Below are 19530 nucleotides of genomic sequence, written 5' to 3' on the forward strand. Positions count from 1 at the left end.
TATGAAAGATGAATTAATTTTTGATCTTTCACGAATGTATAGAAAAGTATATCTAAAATATTTATATTTTCTTCTGCAAATATAAAATATATTACTTAAATTTACAGTATTAATGATTCACTATCTCATCCCGGGATCTTGCTGAAGGATAGTTTCCCGGAAAATGAAAACCCAAACTCCTACATAAAATGAATAGTCATAGTATAATAGTTGTGAAGAATCCATATAAGTTTTGACCCTTTTCTATATATTTTTGGAGGATAGGCTGGGAAATGCAAGCATTTGACTGTAAGTTACTATCTATGTAACTCATGAAAGCTATTAAATGACACTTTAATCACTATTAAAAGATCATGCCTCGGCCACTTTATTCAACGTATATGGCTCCATGTGACTTCTCCTTGTTCCCAAAACTGAAGAGATTTATGAAAGTACGGAGCGATTGAAGATATAAAGACTGCATCGATGGAAGAGCTCGAGGCTATACCAAAAAATGTTTCAAGGATCGGAAAAAGTGTGTTCACAACTGTATTGTGTCTAAGGGGGATTAATTTTTGAACACAGCTCGTATGTTTAACTAGTAGAGATTATTTGCCTACATCTCATGTATTATTTCGCAGAATTTTTATTAGCTTTTTGAGCTCAAATGACCTAATATTTATAGCAAATATGAGATCTTCCAATTTTTTACAAAACTGTAGTATATGACAAGACTGTTTTCTTAAAGATTAAATTGATTAACTAAAAATTCCTTAGGGAGAGTACCATGAAACCCAAAACATAATTTGATAAAATTAATTTAAAAATCAAGCCGACTCGAGGTTTTTCTAATTTGAAAATATATTCATCATTTGAGTCGAGTCGAGAGCACAAGTCAGCAAAATTTTACTTCTTTAAAACTCTCCTGAACTCTATATTCAATTATAAGAGTACTTGAGACGCTGGTCACGAATTTGTAATTATTTTTTCTGTATCGAAACTGATTTTCGATATTTTTCGATATTTTTTTTTGGAGTATTTTTACCCTTTTATAGATTTGAAACAACTTTTTAATAAAAAAAAATCAATAACCCAAGTGAAAATTAGCATACTTTTTGTAGAATTATATGTTAATTTTAAATATGTGTTTATATTGAGAAAAGATTCAACAAGAGGTTGATAAAATAATGAATGATAGAAACTCCATTTATATTTGAATTTATGCATTTCCTTTTTTATACAATATAATTCATTATCACGAACAATTATAATTGTTCAAGGCCACAGAAGCAACTTCAATAACAAGCGAAATCAATCGTTATGAAATAGTTTTACCAACGTAAATGAAATTTTTGACCATAACTTTCAATATTTTAGGTAAGTGTTCTATGATTACTTTATAAAAGCAAATATTTTTTATCTATCTATTCCTATAGGTCCGTTTTATGTTGTAGGTAGTTTTATGTCAATCAAAAATCAAGCTTTAAATAGTTGTTGAATGACGACTTGTTATTAAAACATAACAGAACATTACTCCAACGATTATTATGAAAGTTAAAACTTTTAAATATTTGTGAGTGTCATTAAGTATATTTTTCTTTTAAAAAAAATATTTTTAATTAGTTCAAATATCATTGGAAATATGTAAACAAAATCTCTAAATTCCTTACCGAATTAGATATTCAGGCCTATTACCTATAATTTGTTTTTTATATGTACGAGAAGATATATAAATCATAATTTATCTTATTAGAATTATTTTTCCGTTATAATGTCAAATTTCATTTAATAGAATAACTTGTAGTTATACTTTTTGAAGCTTATTTACTTAATTGTTTCTAAAATGTAGTGAAATAAAAAGATTTTTATATAATTATTAAAAATAAAGTTACTTTCAAGTTTGTCAAGTGATACGTGCCAATATATTGTTGCCAGAAAGAAATTTTCATTAAAAAAAGACTTTTTATGTAAATTTCTCAAACCCAACAAATCAAATAATAATTTAAAACAACAAACAAACAAGGATGTCTATGAGATTCCAAAGATTTTTGATTTTGACATTAGTCTGAGTTAAGTATTGTAATATTAAAATCACGCAACCGATGCCATAAATTCATAGAAATTATAATTCGATATTTAAAAGTCTCTGCAAAAGATTTTTCGAAACAAACATTATTTTATCAATCTGTTTTTGAATGTCTATCAAAATAAACATTTGACTCACAAAGAAATAATTATTTCGAAAAAGCAGATTCCCCCTAATGTACCTAGGTACCTATACAGGGTGTCCACGATTAATTGGAACTATCTTAAAATTCAACCTGCTTGATAAAAATGGAATTTGGAGTGTATTTGATAATATGAAAAAGTTAGACATGATATTAAACAATAAATTTATTCAACATGTCCTCCCTCAGCAGCCACCATCTTCTCCATCCTGCCCCTAAAGGATTTGCATGCCCTGATAACTTCCGCGGAATCGACAGCATTCCAATCCCTCGTTATGGAACCCTTCAGAGCCACGATGCTCTTGTGGCTGAACTTGCACACCTCCCTCTCCAACTTCCCCTACCAGTAGTAATCATACGGATTGATGTTGGGTGAGTTGGAGGGTCAGGTGTTGCGATCCCAGAAAGTGATGTCGTGGGAGTTGAAAAGGTTAGTTGTCCTCATGGCGATGTCTGCGGGAGCTGAGTCTTGTTGGAATATGAACTCCCTCCCAGCGGCCGTATCCTTCATCCAGGGGATGACGAACTCCTCCATGACTTCGCAGTACCTTATCGCGTTAACCCTTTCCTTGGGATTGAAGAAGAAAGGAGGCATAACTTCACCAGTGCTGCAGATGACACCCAGGGTCATCACAGAGGCCGGGAACTTTGTGGTGAAGACTGCAGGGACCTCTTCTCTCTCCTTGGCAAGCCACCTGTCATTCTGGACGTTGTAGCTTCTGTCGACAGTCCAGTTCTTCTCGTCGGAGTAGAAGATGATTCTTCCTCTATAGCTCTTCAGGTCATTGAGGAGACGCTTACCGTTGGTGAGCCTGGTGGCCTTCATGGATACCGTGAGGATGTGTTGTTTGGCCATTCGGTATGACCTGTACCCGAAGTCCTCATTCACAGCCTTGGAGACCAGCTGCTTGCTCACTCCACGGTTGTTGGCCAACCTGGACAAGGAAGCCCCCGGCGAAGCCTTGATGGACTTCCGGAGGCCTTCAAGGAAGCGGGGAGTACGGATTCGGTCACTTCTTATTTTGTTGGCCCTGCAGCAGACCTTCCCTCAACCTCCCAGGCATTGAAGACCCGGTACACCGTGGTCTTGGGGTAGTTAAGAAGCTTGTAGAAAGCATAGGGCTTGTGTCCCAAGTGAGCCAATTCGAGGATAGTGTCTCTCCTTGCCTGTTCCATGATGGCTATTGTTTGTTGTCAAAACAATTGTGGTGGAAGTTATAGTGTATTGTTCATGCAGCCTTTTATATTAGTATGATTTAAACCCGAATATCCACTTTTTGGATCTGGATGAAGTTTAAAGTAGTTCCAATTTATCGTGGACACCCTGTATATATGTTAGATATCTAACAACATGATGATATAAAACTACTATCTGGGAACTAATTGTCACAATATTAACTCATTACGACAAAAAATTTCACTTTATTTTCTTGTCAGCTATCGAGGTTTCTTTCATCTTAATAACTCCACTGTTGGGGAAAATTGGCTGACTACCAACTGATTTTGAGCATTTATTTTCCTGTGTGTTTTCGTATACAAAATTTTTGTGATTCAATAAAGGTAATGACGTGATATATAAAATATATTTTTATTGTCTATCCTTTGTATAAGTTTTAGGTTTTATTTTATAAATGTACAAAGTTTGAATGCTCATTTATTTGTGATAGAATAAAAAAGTTTTATTTTTATATCCCCCGGAAAAAAAAACTTGGATAATAGATAAGCTTATGAGGAATAGTGAAATAAAAATGACATTGAAACATACATAATTCCCCCACATATATATATTTCATATGTATTTGTAAATATGTCGAAGTAAGCAGAAAGTAAGACCATATTTACTTTTGTTCTATGTATGACCTTTTTACTTTAAAATATGGTCATTGAAAAAAAAATTAATTGTTGAATATGGGATCAAACAGGTGTGCTCTTTTTCATCCCTTGTTGGTCAGGTGGAAATGCACCAAATAGATATAACTATAGTAAAACATGTTCTAGATCAGGGATGGGTAAATTCCAAGATGAAGAGAGCCAAATTTTGTTCAGTACTAGTATTGGAGAGCCACATGACCACGCACTTCAAATAACTGTATATGACAGACGCTACTAGTGAGTCTCAATAAGAACCCATATTATATGTATGTTTATTGCACCGACATACAACTATTTTCTGCATATAAATGCATTTTTACATGTCTTTAATAAGCAACAAAGACAAACCATTTGCTTAAAAAAGCGCAAAAATTAATTGTAACTCGTTCATATAAAAAAGTTTGCTTAAAAAAACTAATGGCTCACATTCAATAATGGCAATATTAACTGAACCTAAAGAAAAACCTGTGGTTTGGCCTGCTGGCTCACAATGTATTGGATATCAATTTGAACTTTTGTGGTCCCATTGCGCATCAAGTGAAACAGAGTATCATTTGTGGGTATGTTTCTCTCTTTGGGTGTTAGGCTATTCATGGTGGAAAAACTGCTCTCACAAATGTAAGTGCTCCTAAATATGCTGGCCATTGAAAAGGGAAAATATCTGAGACGTGGAAAACATGCCTCAGGAAGAAGTCTCCAAAATGAAATTTCCCTCTTGTTGTGCTTTGCTTGAAAAAACGTTTCTGTCTGGAGATAGCAGAGTTCGAGCTACAGATCCAATGGTTGTACACTGACCACAGCAGAGAGAGTGTCTGTAAATGTGAATTGATATTTGTGACTTTTGTCACCAAATCAATGAAATAGCCAAAGTTTTTAGTGCTTTAAAAAAATATAGTTGCGGTTAGAGAATATAATGTTTGTATGTCTTTCTATATTTGCGTGACCACGGTACACCAGGCCTACAGTACATCTCACAAAAGATTTTTAGAATGTAAGTTCATTATTGAATTTCAAAAAAATGTTAATGAAAAGGGAAAAATACTCCATCGGTGTAAATTAAAAAAAAAAGTGAAAGCTAAGAATTGGATGTGATCACTACATTCAAAGAGCTCTAACTATTAGGTCGTTGAAATTTGCTAGAAAATTGAAGTGTGTCAAGTTATTTGCGTGTCAACTACTCCTTTTACTTTATGATTGGATTATCATGAATCTGTAATTATTATCTTTGTATCATATTAGTTTTTTTAAGAGTTTTAGATTTGATTTATTTTGGAGTGTATTTACACCTTTTATGTATATGTTAGAGCCAATTTTTGAACAATATAAAAAATTGAAAATCGATATAAATATGAATATATTCCTAGCAAAACTTATTGTTCTTTTCAAATAATGTTTTTATTTTACATAAAACGATTTAATACAGAGAAAAAGCAATATCATTTATTAATGTGAAGTAAAAACTATTGTTTAAGTTTTTATTATTCTGAGAAGAATAACACATTGATTTTTGATTTTTTTAATAACAAGAGCATACAATTAAAGCGTAATATATATATTTATGTTATATTTAACAAGTAAAAGTACCCAAACTTGTTCGATTTTTTATAAGTTTGATTAATAAATTCCACTTTATGACACGATTTGAAGACATTTAAAGACCTTAATCAAATATTGACAGAAACAAAAGTGGATTGAAATCTTCACTGTTTTATTTTTTATGAAAAATAATATGATGGCTTCTTAATGATAAGATATTTTTAAGTCTAACAGTCTTAATGTAGTTATTTTGATTTACAAAGAGGGTTTATTAGATTCTTAATTATCCACTCCTTTATCCTTTATTAAATATATAAAATGTTTCACTTAAAAATATATACATATCTATATTGATATTTTAAGGGTTTATTGCAAAAAAATTTAGGCAAATTATATTTTACTAGGTTAAAAAGGACGCAGTTAAGTATTTATTTGTCAAATTTCAAGGGATCAGTTCACCTATTTGTTAGTTTACAGCATAGAGCGAAACTGTGATAAAAGTTGTCTCTGTTTTAGCAACAATCTTTAATTCTTTTTTAAAGGCAAAAATAACTCGAGGATGATAAACATTCTATCAATTCTATCATTTACCTTTAAATATTTGAATTAGTTTTTACTTTTATTTTAATATAATATCATAACTTAACCTAGAGTGATTTTTATAAGTTATAATACTAGAAGGGGCTTTGGATACTATAAGTTGTACATGAATATTATTTAGTGTACTAGATAAATTATGGAATTTCATTCAGATGATACAATCAAAATAATTATTAATGTTATTAAAGATATATGTATAACTGATACTAAACAGTATCACTTTATTCCTCAAATCCAATTTGTTTTTTACTACTTCATTTTCATATATATTTGAAAACTAAATTGAATTAAGAAAAAAAAACATATATTCTTCCTTTTTTATTGAATTAAATTTGGAATCTCATAAAGAACATTTTAATTATAAAATATTTAGAAAAAACCTCTGCTATCTTAGCATTGTAGTCCACAGATTATAGCAAAGTATCCTTACAATTTAAAAAAAAGTGTTGAATAATTAATATGGATTAAATCATAACGTAGCACAAAAATTTCCATTTAAAAAATTAATTGTACTATAAATCAACAAGACAGTAATTTATAAAAGCCTCTATACTATAGAATATGATTAAAACTATGGACTATATATGTATAATACACGTGAATGAAAGATAAAAACATTCTACAATAAAAAGTCGTATGCAACAAATTCACCGGATAAAGCAACACATATTAATTCTATATTCTTTAATTTATAATAACAAAAACATATTGTGTCTTTAATAAAAATATGATTCAATGTCCTCTCTTTAAATAAAAAAGAATATCATTATTATTTTGGGATAATTCTTTTTAATCTATATAATGTGTCTGATTACACTGTATATACTTAGAACATTAGCACATGGAACCATGTCCTACGTCATATGTATGTAATATCCTATATTCATTTAATCATTTTTTATGAGAAATATTTAAGGGGTTTGTTCGTCATAATGTGCGTTATAGGATTAATTCTAAAAGTCCATTATTCAAAAATATGTACAAATAATAATAATATTAATCTAATAACGACAATTTAATGGCATGGGTTTCTAGTAGTGTTGAGACTTGCTCTGAAATCGATTTATCTAGACATTTTTCTTTTTTTTTTGGTCGTAATCTATTAACTGATTTTTTTTAGGATTTCACTTCATGAACCGATGATTTTTTTTAGGATTTCACTCCATGAACCGATTTTCTCCACATCTCTAATATACGAATTGTATACATTAAAAACATTGTAATGATGTTTACAATTTTTTTTTATTGGTTCGCTGTAAAGAAATATTTTTCTCGACACATATTTGGGTCCATACCGCAGTCTCGGACCATGGACGGAAATTTAATAATTTTCAAATCGTGGGTCAATTTTTCCGTCACAATCTGTAGACTGATTTTTTTCTGGTCCTACTCTTTGGACAAATTCTCTCCCAATTCTTGATATACTAATTGAGCACGTATGAAACGCTTTAAGCTTTTATATAACGTTATTTTATCGATTTTCACAATTTTGAAAATATATATTACGTCATCAATAACTCATCTTTGAAATTGATGTAGATCGAATTTTAAATTAGACATAATTTTTTGTGAGGACAATCTGGTTCAAATTTTTCCATGGGACTGGTACAGACAAAACTTAAACTTATAATTGTCTCAGACGGTCTAGGGTACTAGACAGAACCCCATAACTAGCTTTAGGTATTTGTTAGTAGTAGAATTAGTTGAAAATTTATTTTCAAAACTGTCTTTTATAAGGTTTTTAATATATTTTTTTACCTTTTCAGATACACTTGTTAGATAAAATGATTGAAGAGAGGAAGAAAAAGTGTCCCAGATCAAGAAGGAGAATTAACGATCCTTATAACATCCTATGGCTATGTCATTGAATGACCATCAACACTCAAACAATAGAACATTATCATCAGAAATATATCCTTGTAAATATGTAAATAAATCTATCGTGATGGATACTAGTGAGAGTAATCAAACCATTACAACAGTTCATACGGATCTCGTATCTCCCATGACCTGTGGAGGCACTGCCTATCGCATTCGTCCTCCTTCAGAATCGCCACATATAAATAGCATAAAAGTATCATCTCGACAAAAATATCCTGCAGTCATCGATGAAGTAAATTCTTCCTCAAAAGATTGTTTCCCTAAAGTCCCCTCGGAGCCTCACTCCCACCATCATAATCATCAGCACAGCACAACCATTGCTGATATGGATGACAGTGTATCTCTCGCTGAGGAGAGCTGCTTTAGACTCACATCCCCGGATGGACGTAAGGAACCTATTTGTATTGTTCTTTTCAAATGGTTCCTCATTGTCACGGGATCCATTATGTTGTGTATTGTTGTTTTCATCATGGGTGATGTTCTCATAGCTTGGATCGGAGCTGAGACACGAAGAGAGCAGACTTACACTATTACAGACAGTTCTGAACCTAATTTACCTTCAAATTATAGTTTCAACAACAATGTTACTAATTATAGTAGGATCTCATCCTTTGTAAACTCCACAGCCAAGCCAAGTACAATATCGTTGGATAATGCTCCAGACTTGTGATTTATGTACTTATAAATGTATACAGTACAATGTACATACATACTTATAATATATTAATATGCTCACATTAATAATTGATTAATTATTAATTAATTAGTAGTATATTCTTATTTGAACATTGATCCTCCAGCTACCGACAGTCTCAGCATCAGAATAATTTTATCTCCAGTTCCAGCATAAGTTCCAGCTCCTTCAACTGAAGTTCATTATGAGGTACATCATATCTGAGGGTGTAATTGAAAATTATTTTCTAGTTTGTAGTTAAAATAGGTCTTTTTTCAAAAATTAGAGAAGTCTTATTTAAAAAAAAAAATTTCATTCGTTCTATTTATTACTATTTATTTTTATCTAATTTTTGAAATATATATGTATATGTTTAATATTTATAAATCCCTCAGAAAAATTATTTTTTATATAAATTAATTAAAAGACTTTGGGGTTAATTTTAGGACATGAGAAACTAAATTAAATAATGATGAAGTCAGTAAGTATAATTTAGAGATATGTCAACTACTTATCAACAACAAAATATTTAAGTTTTGCAGATGAACATTTGTAAGAGCAAGAGTAAAGTTGGATCAGTCCATAGAGAATATATAGAGAGATGAAGTTTTAGCTACAGTAATGGAATATGAGGCAGGTGTTGTCAGGGGCATAGTTATGTTATGAATTGAATCTTGTTAGCTATTAATACTTACCGCTTATTAGTTATCAGTAACAAATCAATGTTCAAATATCGCATAGATGGTTAATGCCATACTTATGCAATTTCGTCAAATGATGTATGAAACATTTTGGCTGAATAATTTACGTTTCAAACAAGCGCTAAAAGTACAGTTCCAAGAATGAATACGGTTATTCGAGAATTGAATAATGTATACTCAATATTATTTATTTTTGTATTTCAGAAAATAAATAGAAAAAAACTACAACATTAATTAATAGAAGTTGTAACACATTCATAAAATTACAATTTAAAATAAATAAAAATATTTTTACCCAGTCCTAGGCATAAATTTATGATTTGTTTGAATTAAAAAAGATGCTATTATTATACCTATAGAAATAAAGGATTAAATTTCGCATAGATGGTTAATGCTAGCTTTATACAATTTCGTCAAATGAAATATGAAATCTTTTGGTTTAGTATTGTATGCTTAAATATTTTTTTTTTAAAACAGTGAATTGTATACTTATTAGTTATTTTAACATTGAAAAATATCACTCTTGTTTTGGAAAAAAAAACCAAAAGCAGCACAACTATGAGCCATTTTGGACACTTATTTGAATTATTTAATTAAATCACGGATGGATAAAGGACTTCTTTTATATTATCTGGGTAATACAAAATTAAATAGTAAGTGAATAGATAATAATAGTTAACATAAATAATAACTGCCGCCACCACCTTCTCATTCAAAATTATAATATGTAATAACTCATATCTACGTCATTCATAAAATCATAGTACTATTATGAAAGTATAAAGTATTGTATGATCACTTCATGTTTTATTTCCTTATAATAATAAATTTGATTGATTTACTGCCCCCGACAATAGCTGATATGAAACTCTGCGAGGACAGCACCCTTAAGCAATCTATAGTTATCTATGGATCAGTCCTAGAACTAAACAATTTATCAAAATATGTATATATGCAACCATGAATCGACGTAGTTCAGTGAACAACGCGCTCGCTAGTAATTATACCGACTCAATACCTACTCCTTAAGTATGTGAAAAGAGAAACTAAAAACTGCTAGACCCACTCCTAATCAAACTCCGCCTAAGGTTATCCATAATCCCTACAAAATTCTTATTATTAAAAAATTGGGAATAAAATTACCATGCAACCTATATTGACTTCAAATACCATTCCTAGGTCAGATAGAATAATTTTAATACTATAATGCTTGCTTATACTTAATTAGTCCAGCGCCTTCTGACAAATTAAAGGATTTTTTTTTAAATACAATTTTACGACTAGAAAAGGAAAAACGGTTGGTAATATTGTTGTTTTTCAATTAATATTAATGTCTTGTAGATCGTTGAGATGAAAACATTTCCTTCTAAAACAGCGTTTTTCAAACTTCATACTGGTGTCCCCTATGACAATGGTCCTCAAACTCTAGGAACCTGTTTGCGAATAACATAAGGGGGGAATTTTGTACAAACGAATTGACGACAATAATTAAATGAAAGCAGAATCCAAAACTAATCCCAGTTTTTCTCTCAGGCATCTGAATTTTAAAATATATAGGAGTATAGTAACTTGGGAATATTATCGTATTATATTATTATATATATAATATTAAACTCATGTAAAAGTGTTTTTATGATTAAAAAGCGTTTTTGATTTAGTATCTTGTTTTGAACATTTTTAGGCTGAGAAATGATGAAAAGCAACACTCTTCTTTATATCCTTATAACTTTTTCATAATAAATAGTGATGAGTAATATATATATTATATTACAGAAAAGCATTCAATATATAATTTAAAAATATGCATTTCCGAGGATTTTAGTTCCATTTTGTAGTGATCCTATTTTTAGGGGGGTTTACTAGCAAATAGTCAACGTTATCATCATATTTTTCCACTTTATTTCCAATTCCATGACGTCATGCTTTGTAAAATGAAGATTGAAGCATTTGAAAGGAAGATACTTCTAATTTGATCATCCATCTCAAGAGTTGTTCGAAATCAGATGGACGACGGGAGGATAATTCATCCAAGGAAAACTACCAGATCTCATAAGGGAGTAGAGTGGACTCCTTACTTGGGACTGAGATACCAGGATAACAATAAAGCGATCCATTCACGATGAGTAGAGAATTTTAATATTTCAAAATGGGATCTCTTAAAAAATACAAAATGGAACAGAAATCCTTGGAGATGCATATTTTTTAAATATATCTATTTATACATTATATATTGAATATTTTTCTATAGCGCAACTCCATGTCGCTCTGTTTTGGAATAATATAAGTAAAAACATTCATGCCTCATTGCACCATTAATTATTAGAACACAATAAAAAAATTATATTATCAAACCGGTTTGTGGCAGAAAAAATATTGGATACCCTTGTCTTAGTACCTAGAGCAGAAGCTGTGAAGATTTTTTGTGGGCGTCCAAGGCTTTTTGGGATGAGTTACGCGTAAATCAAGTAGTTTTCTATTGTCGAATATATAATTTTATTTTTCTTCTTAGACTTGATCATATGTTTCAGTACTGTATGTCTAATTAACTGCTTGTTACATCTTTTTTCTTAAATTAGTAAGAGATATTTCGATCTATTTTTAAAATAACCGATCATTTTTCATTTTGTGTGGTCTTCTTTTAAAATGTATTCTTCTTATTATATCTATTTAAATTTTACAAAAATAAATTCAGCACGAAGTCCCATACAAGAACAGGATCTGGGGCAAATGCCTATAGTTGTAAAAAAAATATGATGTTAGACATGATACATTTTGTGTTTGTAACGTGAGCAGGGTATTTTATTCAAAAAAGCTGTAACCATTCTTATTTAATTCTTTAGGAGGGATAATCTAAATATTAAGTATATGAGTTCATGGATAATGGAGAGTAATGCTGGATTGGTTGCGAAGTTATATAGGTAAGTTCTTGTTGGACCACCTAATGGGAAGAATGGATGATCGACATTGGAGTAATTCCTCCCTTTATCTTTGATAGATACGAAGTGGGATATGAGTTTTTGATTTCTCTCGCGTTTGATTGCAGCTAATCTAATATAAGGGTCAGAGTCTCTAAGCTGTTCTTCTTCCAAAATATTATTCAACTTGGGAGTGCAACCACGTTAATTTTCAGTTTATTTTTCTAACATACCACCAAGTCATATTCTTCTCAATTATACTATGTATATACCTACCTAAAACCGATCCTGCCCATATTCCTACAATACTATATTAATTTTAAATAATACAAAAATATGAAATTACATCATTATTTGAATGCTTATAAAAAATGTTTTATTGAACAATCTTCCACAACTGCCATAATGCATTGTTGTATTACAATTCACCTCTTTATTTTCTTCTATAAAATAATTCCTTCATTATCTCAACAGTAAAATATCAATTCAATATAGCTATATTTAAAAATATATCAATAAAAATAAAAAGAAGCCATTGTAACACCAAACTTGTTTATATAATTAATGTGAGAATAGAAAAAAAAAGGACACAAACTAGAGGAAAAAAACTACTTGATCAAAATAAAGCAGGTATAATTTTAATTAAAAAATCATTGTTATATGTTGTTATGTTTAGGTCCAATCAGAGTTTAAAAAGCTTTCATATAAAAAGTTGTAATTTTCTTTGTTTTACATTTGATATTTTTTTTATAAATATAAATGTGAACATACGAAAAAGAAAACAATATCAAACAAAAATCATGAAAAGGAGAAAATCCCAATTTTAACTATGGTTTATAGCCTTCAAATGATTTATGATATAATAATATATATATTATTTTTATCATATATCCACTATAATATAATACATGTCTGTCCGTCCGTCCGCTAATAAAAACGCATAACCAGGCCATTTATTTCACGAACGGAGACCAATATAGCCCAAAGACATAAAATAAAAGTTTTTTTAAATTCTGAGTTACGTACCTAAGACTATGTTTTATTCTGGACAGACGAAATTCATGGGGCTCTGGAGGTTAAGTTTTGTTTTTTCGCCAATAAGTCTATTTTTTTTTTATTTTTTTTTTTCATAAAACAAGATCGATTCCACGTGTCTCCAAGTTTTTTTAGTATGGTTAGTAGATTCAAAAGTGCATCAAAAAAAATAAAAAATCCAAAAACCGAATTACTGTAGTAACGGAAAAAAGGGAGAACTTATCGATTGAATATGAATTAAAAAAACGGAAACAGGAAGAGGGTTAGCGAGTTTATCTTGTTATGTATTAATGAAATAATTCGAAATAAAATATATAATATTACATGGGCGCGTTTGATAAAATAGATTACTTTATTTAAGATTTTAAAAGGAAAACGGTTATTGTGTTTCTTTTTCTTTTCCCTTGTTTGTATCTTCATTATTTATTAATAATTCTACTACCTACAACATTTCCCTCTAAGAAAGACTATATGCCACTTATCTAAGTGCAATATTGAATATAATTAATTTTTTTAGTCAAATGCCTTAAAAAAAGCTCCCCTTTCCGCCTGGATTACATTTAATTGGATCTCCATCCATCTATTTTTCCTCGGAGTTTATATTTTTCCCTCCGGATATCCTTGCAAAATACCTTTTGATCGACGGACAAACACGTACTATAACATTATATGTAATAGATATTTATAATATGGTTCTGATATGTCCCCTTTCAAATTTAATCTATCAATTTGTGTATATATATATATGCCCTTTTTTTTTTTGTGACAATGAATCTTTGCTAATGTTAGTTTAATTTGCAGTGTCTCAAAGAGCTAAAGCAGAAGAATTCGTGATATAAATTGACAATCATTATTCGTCAAAAAATACAAATTTATTTCAGTCTTAATTGATAGCTTTTTTGTGTGTTGACGAACTATACATCTTATAGTCCAATTTACTGTCATTAATATTTCATTAGAAATAGTTCAGGGGTACCGTATCTACACCGAAGACTTCGAGGAAGTCAGGCATGTTGACACAAGATTTTTTTTTTTTTGTTGACCTAATCGAAGTCTGGTTATCGATTGGGATCAAGACTTTTGAAAATTGTTCTTGCAGTACAACCTGCACTATTCTACCATTAATCACCATAAAAACACAACTTTAGAAAAACTTCATCCTTTCAGTAAGATAAATTGTGTCCCGTGATGTTATTGGCAATCAATGTTCCATGTGTCTTGTTTATGGTTCACTGTAAAAGGATTGTGATAAAAAGGTTACGGTCGAGGTTGGGGTATCCTTGTGCAGTAATATTGCTGTGTACATAATCATTTTGATACAAAAGCGTTGTGGGTAATATCACCGTGAAGCAATATGATTGTGAGAATTTCATTGCAAGACAATATCATCGTGTACAATTTCGTTGCAATTTATATTATATTCGGACGATAAAAGTATTGAATGATGAAAAAACATGCCAGGATGGAGCCCTTCAAATTTATAGCGCACCCCGGCCCACAGGTTGTGTAGGTGAACTCCTGGGCCCAGAGGCAATTTTCTCCACCTCCGCCGCGTTTCTAAGCACCAAGGAACACTTCTAACATGCTATAATATACCCTGGCCAACAAGTTGTGTAGGTTAACTGCTGGACCCCAAGGCAAGTTGAATTTATCCACCGCCACTTCCCTGAGCATTAAGATAACCTTCTAATATCCCAAAATACACCCCGTACCGAAGGTTGTACAGGTGAAGTGCTGGACCCAAGACAGTTTAAACTCACTCCCGCCGCGTTTCTTAGTACCAATAAACCCTTCTAACATGGTATGATATACCCTGGCCCAAGGGTTGGCCATGTCAAATCCGTTTGATATGTTCATGCTTATCTCTTATATGCTTTATTTTTTTTCTTTTTGTTCTGAAAAAAAAAAATTATCGTATAAAAACAAATAATAGGATTATAAAAGTAGAAAAAATGATTTTTGGAAAAAAAAAAATTATAATAATAGAACAAAAATAAATAATGTTGCAAATGTTCAAGAAATTACATATTTGTTACAAAATATATATTTATATAAAATATAAAACAAAAAGATATTTATTGTCTTAGACCGTAATATCAAAACATAAGCCAAAAAATTATATATATATTTTACAATGCATACATGAAAAGAAAATATCTTATTGTTCATGTAATATCAGAATATATTTTTAATTATTTCGTATGGAATGTAAGAAAACAATTATGATTTTTATTAAAACAAAGAGCCCTGCCATATTTTCTGCATTGTACATGTTATCCCCATATCTTGAATCTTTTTATCTTCTTCATTCAATTCATGAAGTACTCAAGCCCGTCTAGCCTCACTTCTTTCATAGGAAAATGAGAATTTGAATATCTTTGCTTCTTTACATCTAACATGAGTTCAGTATCACCAAAAGGTCTTCTTTGTTTTGGTGCAATACAATGTTTTAGCAACTGGGTAGATTTTATATAATCTGTCATGATTTTCATCAAAGGGTTAAATGTCATTTTGGTTTCTAGTGAACTGAAAATAGCGCCTTATTTTTATCAATTCATTTACCATAAAATGTATGTGATTCCTGAACTAATCAAATAACACTCACTCATTCGCTCGTGGTATCAATTATATTGATTACCTTTTAAGCAGGCCTGTTAATGAAATATAATAATAATACCTACTCACGCTTACGAACATGTTCGTTGTACATCTGTAAATAGTTTTAGATTAACATATTTTTGCCGAATATTATATTTAATTAACATTTTTTTGGTATGTTACACATATGAACAATAATAAAACAATTTGCTACGCACTGCAGTCCCACTGAATCTGGTAGGCTATTGACATGGCACATTGTTTATAATATGTAGATGAGACAGTTTTTTTAGGTTTAATCATATATATTTATTTATCTAAAATGAATTTAAAATTGTATCCTTTCATATGTAAAAATAATGTATTTATGTATTGAAATATATTTACAGAAAGAAACTATAAGGGAAAGAGGCGTAATGAATATTTATAACGAATGTTTATTTTTTATCTCTAATTCTGATTCTTCTAAAACTCTGTAAATGCGCTTTTTCATCTCTTGCAGAGTTCATTGTTATATCATGTCTTTTGACAAATATTCATCTAATGTTAATTTCATACAAGTCAACTTTTTGGACAGGTTGATGTATTTTTCTCTAGAATAATCCAGAAACATAAACTATTAATTAAAACCAGAGCTCATAGTATCTGAATCATAATTATGCTCTACAAAATTATAAAAGTTATTTTAAAACAAAAGTACACAATCCTAATTATCTACAAAGGATATTTATATTCTATATTTTTTGATCGAGGTTACGTCAATCATGAAAATGAACTTTTATTTCAACCATGTTATCTCCAATTTCCTTTATTTCTCTTTATCTTTACATAATTATACAATGTCAGATTTATTAATTTTTCAAATTAGATGACAAAATACTTCTTTCTTTTTTTTTTGCATTACTCACGAGACTGCCAGGGTGCAGCCTAGTGTACTTCAGCACACTTTGAGAAACACTGTTCTAGATTTTACATTCCGTGATGGGCAACTTCTTCAATGTACTGTTTTAAGAAAATCAGGGATTTGACCCTTATTCTTTGTAATTTTTTTTGTTTTTTGTTTTACAAAAGCAAGATGCAATAGTGGCTTTAGAATCGTTTATTGAATAAGTTCTATAAATTCAGCTATAAATATGTAGATGCAAAGTTTTTATAGAAAAAAAAAAGATTTATACTTTCTTATCTCATTTTACTTTAACTAGAGTGACAAAGAAATTTTTTCAAACTGTCAGTAAAAATAATGCCGGTTTTGTGCTAGCTATCATAATGTACACAAACTATTAATTAAGAAAGGAATGTTAAGCGATCGTAAACTTGATATTATTTCTAAAGCAAGTCACTAAATATAGGTACAACATATGTCTACATATACATGCTCAGTTAATTTTTTCTTGAAGCCAGAGCTCTTCATTGGAGTATAGGACTTAAGTCCATACAATACGTTCATAGATAAACCTGGTAGAAGAATTGCATCCTAAATTTTATTTCTTCTGTTTAGGAGTTATAAGGGCTGACTGAGGATAGTTTTAGAAGGGGATAAATTTGTTACTTACTCATTATTAGGGTTGAATAATTTAAATAGCATACAACACTTGAATCAAAATGAACAATGTCATTATTTAAAGACGAAAATACAAGTTAAGAAATAACCCTGACTACTCCATCAAATAAACTAGTTTCTTTATATATAACAAGGAGTAAAAGTACATGATCCACTTTTCACCCCCTTATTCATTAACGTTGGTTACTAGGGGGTACAAATGAAATTGAGTGGTAAATTAAAAAAAGTTCAAGGGATAACTATAACTATAAAAAGAGTGAGAAAAACAAGGGAGGTCATCATTTGAATCAGAGTAGTCAAAAAATGAAGTCCATAACGGGAATATTAGTACTCACATTGGTTGGAAGATGCCTTTGCAATTCATTATATCTAGCGGGAACTCCCGCTCCAATTACAAGAGAGGCTCTTCAAGAATATATTAGAGAAGCTCTTACTCAAAGAACTTCACCACCACGCCCCGTTCCTTCTCCTGCACCCTCTCCAGTTCTAGCACCAGGCCCTGCTACTGCCCCAAGTGGTTATGGTTCACCAGCCCCTGATCCCCTCCCTGGTTATGCTACTGCTCCAGCCCCTGCACCCACTCCATTTCCTTCACCAGCCCCTGCTCCATTTCCCGCACCAGGGCTTGCTCCTGATCCAGCTCTAGGTAGTTGTGGTGCATCAGCTCCTTTTCCTGATCCCCTCCCTGGTTATTCTACTAATTCAGCTCCTGCACCTGCTCAAAGTGAATATGGTACACCAGCTCGTGCTCCCGCACCTGCTCTAGAGGGGTATGGCGCACCTGCTCCGTCTCCTGCACCAGCTCCAGGTAGTTATGGTGCACCAGCTCCTGCACCAAAGCCTGCTCCTGCTCAAAGTGAATACGGTACACCAGTTCCTGCTCCGGGGGATTATGGCACACCTGCACCTGCTCCACTTCCTGCACCAGCTCCTGTTTCTGATCCCCTCCCTGGTTATGCTACTGATACAGCTCCTGCACCTGCTCAAAGTGAATACAGTATACCAGCTACTGCTCCCACACCTGCTCCGGGGGGTAATGGTGCCCCTTCACCTACTCCATCTCCTGCACAAGGGCCTGTGCCAGCTCCAGGTGGCTATGGTGCACCAGCTCCTGTCCTTCTCCCTGGTTATGCCAATGCTCCAGCTTCTGCATCTACTCCAGGTGGTTATGGTACTCCTGCTCCGGGGATTTATGGCGCACCTGCTCCAGCTCCGTCTCCTGCACCAGCTCCTCCCCTGCTCCCCTCCCTGGTTATGCCTCTGCTCCAGCACCCGCTTTAGCTCCTCCCCCAACCCCTTCTCCAGGCGGTTATGGTCCACTAGTTCCAGCCCCTGCTCAAGTCCTTAGAACATCACCTCCAATTTACGCTTAATACACCATCAAACATTTTTATTTTCAGAAACAAAATATGTCCATGTATTTCGACAAATTAGTTAAACATACATGTTTATTTATTCTAATAAAAAACCATTTTTCATTTATTTTAATTCAGCGATATATTTGATAGTTTCATTTGTAATCTGATTCTTTTGTTTTATTGGGACGCTCTTCATCTGAAAACCCCATTCCAAATTGATACACAATTTATGTAAAAAAAAATAATCATCATCATGAATAAATATTTACAAAAATCTTATTAAAATTCTATAATATTTTGTTGGGAGGGGTAAAAAGGGTCTATCTGTCCAAGGTGCAAGTTGGTGTGCTCGTGACCATAAGCAAATGTCAATTTATAGAGATTTGTACAATACACTTTCCATAGATAATTCTCCAAGGTACTCTAGTTTCAGGGCTGTCAGAAGTGGGGGGGGGGGCGGGCATTAGAAATTTAAAAACAAATAAAAAATTTATTTTGCCTTTTTTCTTTTACTTTTACAAAAGGAATAAACAGATTAGTTTTTTTAGTAATTAACTTTACTCATATATCTTGATTAAACAATTTAAGAGGAA

The 19530-nt window shown here is 31.6% G+C and overlaps 2 protein-coding genes and 1 long non-coding RNA gene across 4 annotated transcripts in view; all 3 read left to right on the forward strand.

Annotated features, from left to right (window-relative positions):
* LOC121118987 (uncharacterized) overlaps positions 1 to 9278 on the forward strand; it is a 38314-nt gene extending 29036 nt beyond the window's left edge. The window contains exon 2 of the mRNA XM_040713596.2: positions 7982 to 9278. Within this exon, the coding sequence (XP_040569530.1) occupies positions 8068 to 8766 (699 nt within the window). The 5' untranslated portion in view covers positions 7982 to 8067 and the 3' untranslated portion in view covers positions 8767 to 9278. The remainder of the gene's footprint in view (positions 1 to 7981) is intronic.
* Positions 9279 to 11283: 2005 nt separating this feature from the next.
* Positions 11284 to 12730, forward strand: LOC121117928 (uncharacterized). 2 transcript variants are annotated; one of them, XR_005864279.2, is made up of 3 exons: positions 11982 to 12255; positions 12311 to 12388; positions 12466 to 12730. It is a non-coding gene; the product is annotated as an uncharacterized lncRNA (long non-coding RNA). The 2 variants fall into 2 exon arrangements; XR_005864278.2 differs by having other exon boundaries at positions 11284 to 12255; positions 12311 to 12730.
* A 5108-nt stretch (positions 12731 to 17838) lies between these two features.
* On the forward strand, positions 17839 to 18860 carry LOC121117522 (uncharacterized). The gene has a single exon (XM_040711984.2). It carries the CDS (start codon positions 17883 to 17885, stop codon positions 18858 to 18860), a length of 978 nt encoding a protein of 325 aa, XP_040567918.1. The 5' UTR covers positions 17839 to 17882.
* Positions 18861 to 19530: the final 670 nt, after the last annotated feature.

Source organism: Lepeophtheirus salmonis, chromosome 5 (genome assembly GCF_016086655.4).
Source record: "Lepeophtheirus salmonis chromosome 5, UVic_Lsal_1.4, whole genome shotgun sequence".
Taxonomy (NCBI): domain Eukaryota; kingdom Metazoa; phylum Arthropoda; class Copepoda; order Siphonostomatoida; family Caligidae; genus Lepeophtheirus; species Lepeophtheirus salmonis.

Excerpts from the sequence above, each read along its gene's own strand:
- LOC121117522 (XM_040711984.2), top strand. The coding sequence starts at position 17,883 with ATGAAGTCCATAACGGGAATATTAGTACTCACATTGGTTGGAAGATGC.